The 2,137-nt window shown below is 47.5% G+C and overlaps 1 protein-coding gene across 1 annotated transcript; it reads left to right on the top strand.

The window, feature by feature from the left end:
- Positions 1 to 721: 721 nt before the first annotated feature.
- Positions 722 to 1,748, top strand: LOC137348832 (gastrula zinc finger protein XlCGF57.1-like). The gene is made up of 2 exons (XM_068014070.1): positions 722 to 799; positions 920 to 1,748. The coding sequence occupies exons 1-2, from the start codon at positions 722 to 724 to the stop codon at positions 1,745 to 1,747; spliced, it is 906 nt and encodes a 301-aa protein (XP_067870171.1). The 3' UTR covers position 1,748.
- Positions 1,749 to 2,137: the final 389 nt, after the last annotated feature.

Consider the following 2,137-nt stretch of genomic DNA (forward strand, 5'->3'; position numbering starts at 1 on the left):
CGGCCTCTCGTTATATTATTATAATATAATACTATCTTTAATATCATCTAATAAGATATTCTTTCTTACAGTTCAGTGGGATGTAAACAGTGACCCCAGCACCTTCAGGAGAGATGGTGCGAAAGCCCCTGTGTGCAGAGTGAGCATCAAATCAATGTGTGTAAATCCTCTCCTAATCCCCTGGAAAAGGAGGTAATAAAAGTCATCACTGTCAGTACAGGATAGAAATTCAGAACAGACAATTCGAGATCCGATGGAACATTTTATTCCTCTCTTGTTTCCCCAAAGCTGTAAATCGCAGTCCCACACACTCTCCCTCCTCCCTGTGCTGAAATCCAAACCCATGACACCATCTGCACCATTTCTTTCCTCCTCTGCCAGTTTTCTCCCTCCCTCTACTGTGGCTGGGTTCAGTTCTCCAGCCCCTGTGTGCAGAGTGAGCATAAAATTAATGAGTCAATGATTTTCTCTCCTGGTCACTGGGACCCTGAAGCCCAGCCCACTCTCTGTGCTGGTCCCACAAATTACCAGATTCATTCAGCTCAATTTCACAACTTGTCTTTGTGTTTTTGTGGGTTCTCTCTCACTCCCTTTTTCCTGTTGTAACTTCATGTTACAGGGTATTAGAAAGGGAGGATTTGCAGACGGGAAAATCAAACATCACCTCAAGATTTGACAGTCACTCGATTCATCAGGATCTGAATATCATCGGCCTTTGATCATGGAAGCAAAAAGTGTGGAGAAACCGTACACGTGTTCTGTGTGTGGACGAGGCTTCAGCCGATCAGCTGGCCTGTCGGTACACAAGTGTAGTAACACTGGGGAGAAGCTGTGGAAATGTGGGGACCGTGAGAAAAAATTAAATTACACGTCTGAGCTGGAAACTCATCGACACAGTCAAACTGAGGAGAGGCCGTTCATCTGCACTGAGTGTGGGAAGGGATTTACTCAGTCATCCTCCCTACTCGCACACCAACGAGTTCACACTGGGGAGAGGCCATTCACCTGCACTGAGTGTGGGAAGGGATTCACTCAGTTATCAAACCTGCAGACACACCAGCGAATTCACACTGGGGAGAGGCCATTCACCTGCACTGAGTGTGGGAAGGGATACATTCATTTATGCGCCCTACTAACACACCAACGAGTTCACACTGGGGAGAGGCCATTCACCTGCAATGATTGTGGGAAGGGATTCATTCGTTCATCCGCCCTACTGATGCACCAGCGAGTTCACACTGGGGAGAGGCCGTTCACCTGCTCCGAGTGTGGGAAGAGATTCTCTCTGTCAGGGAACCTGCTGGCACATCAACGAATTCACACTGGGGAGAGGCCATTCACCTGCTCTGATTGTGGGAAGGGATTCACTGCTTCATCCACCCTGCAGATACACCAGCGAGTTCACACTGGGGAGAGGCCATTCACCTGCTCCGAGTGTGGGAAGGGATTCACTACTTCATGCAAGCTGGTGAAACACAAGCGAGTTCACACTGGTGAGAGGCCTTTCACCTGCTCTGAGTGTGGGAAGGGATTTGCTGATTCAACTGCTCGGCTGACGCACCAGCGAGTTCACACTGGAGAGCGGCCATTCACCTGCTCCGTATGTGGGAAGAGATTTACTCAGTCATCCCACCTGGTGTCACATCAGTTCATTCACATTGGGGAGAGGTCATTCATCTGCTCCGTGTGTAGGAAGGGATTCACTCAGCCATCCTATCTGCTGAGACACCAGCGAGTTCACAGATAATTACAGGGGTTGGATTCTGCTGTTGCTGCTGTTAATCATATCCAGACTGAACCATGTTCATTCTGACAGTTGGGGTTTCTTTCTGATGTCAATTGTTCCTCTTGAACTGAGGGTCTGCCCCACAGCATCTCTCATTCATGTGTGAATAGACCGTCATGTCTTCAAACCTCATTTTCAATTGAAATCCACTCAGTCAATGTACTGAACAAAAGATGAACAATAAACAGATCACAGGCCAATCCTGTAGCTCTATATTGACAGGAGAAAGTCTGTTCTTTACCTCAAGAATGAGGCTGTTTCAGCTCTGTGTGTTTCTAAGCACTCGTAGACTGGAGCTGTTGGATCGACAGGCTGTTCACAACTGTTAACATGTCAGATAGTGAAGGAATT

The sequence above is a fragment of the Heterodontus francisci genome, chromosome 34 (assembly GCF_036365525.1).
Source record: "Heterodontus francisci isolate sHetFra1 chromosome 34, sHetFra1.hap1, whole genome shotgun sequence".
NCBI lineage: Eukaryota > Metazoa > Chordata > Chondrichthyes > Heterodontiformes > Heterodontidae > Heterodontus > Heterodontus francisci.

Excerpts from the sequence above, each read along its gene's own strand:
- LOC137348832 (XM_068014070.1), top strand. The coding sequence starts at position 722 with ATGGAAGCAAAAAGTGTGGAGAAACCGTACACGTGTTCTGTGTGTGGA. Across the intron at positions 800-919 it reads GCCGATCAGCTGGCCTGTCG|ATCTGCACTGAGTGTGGGAA; the intron begins GTACACAAGTGT and ends GAGAGGCCGTTC.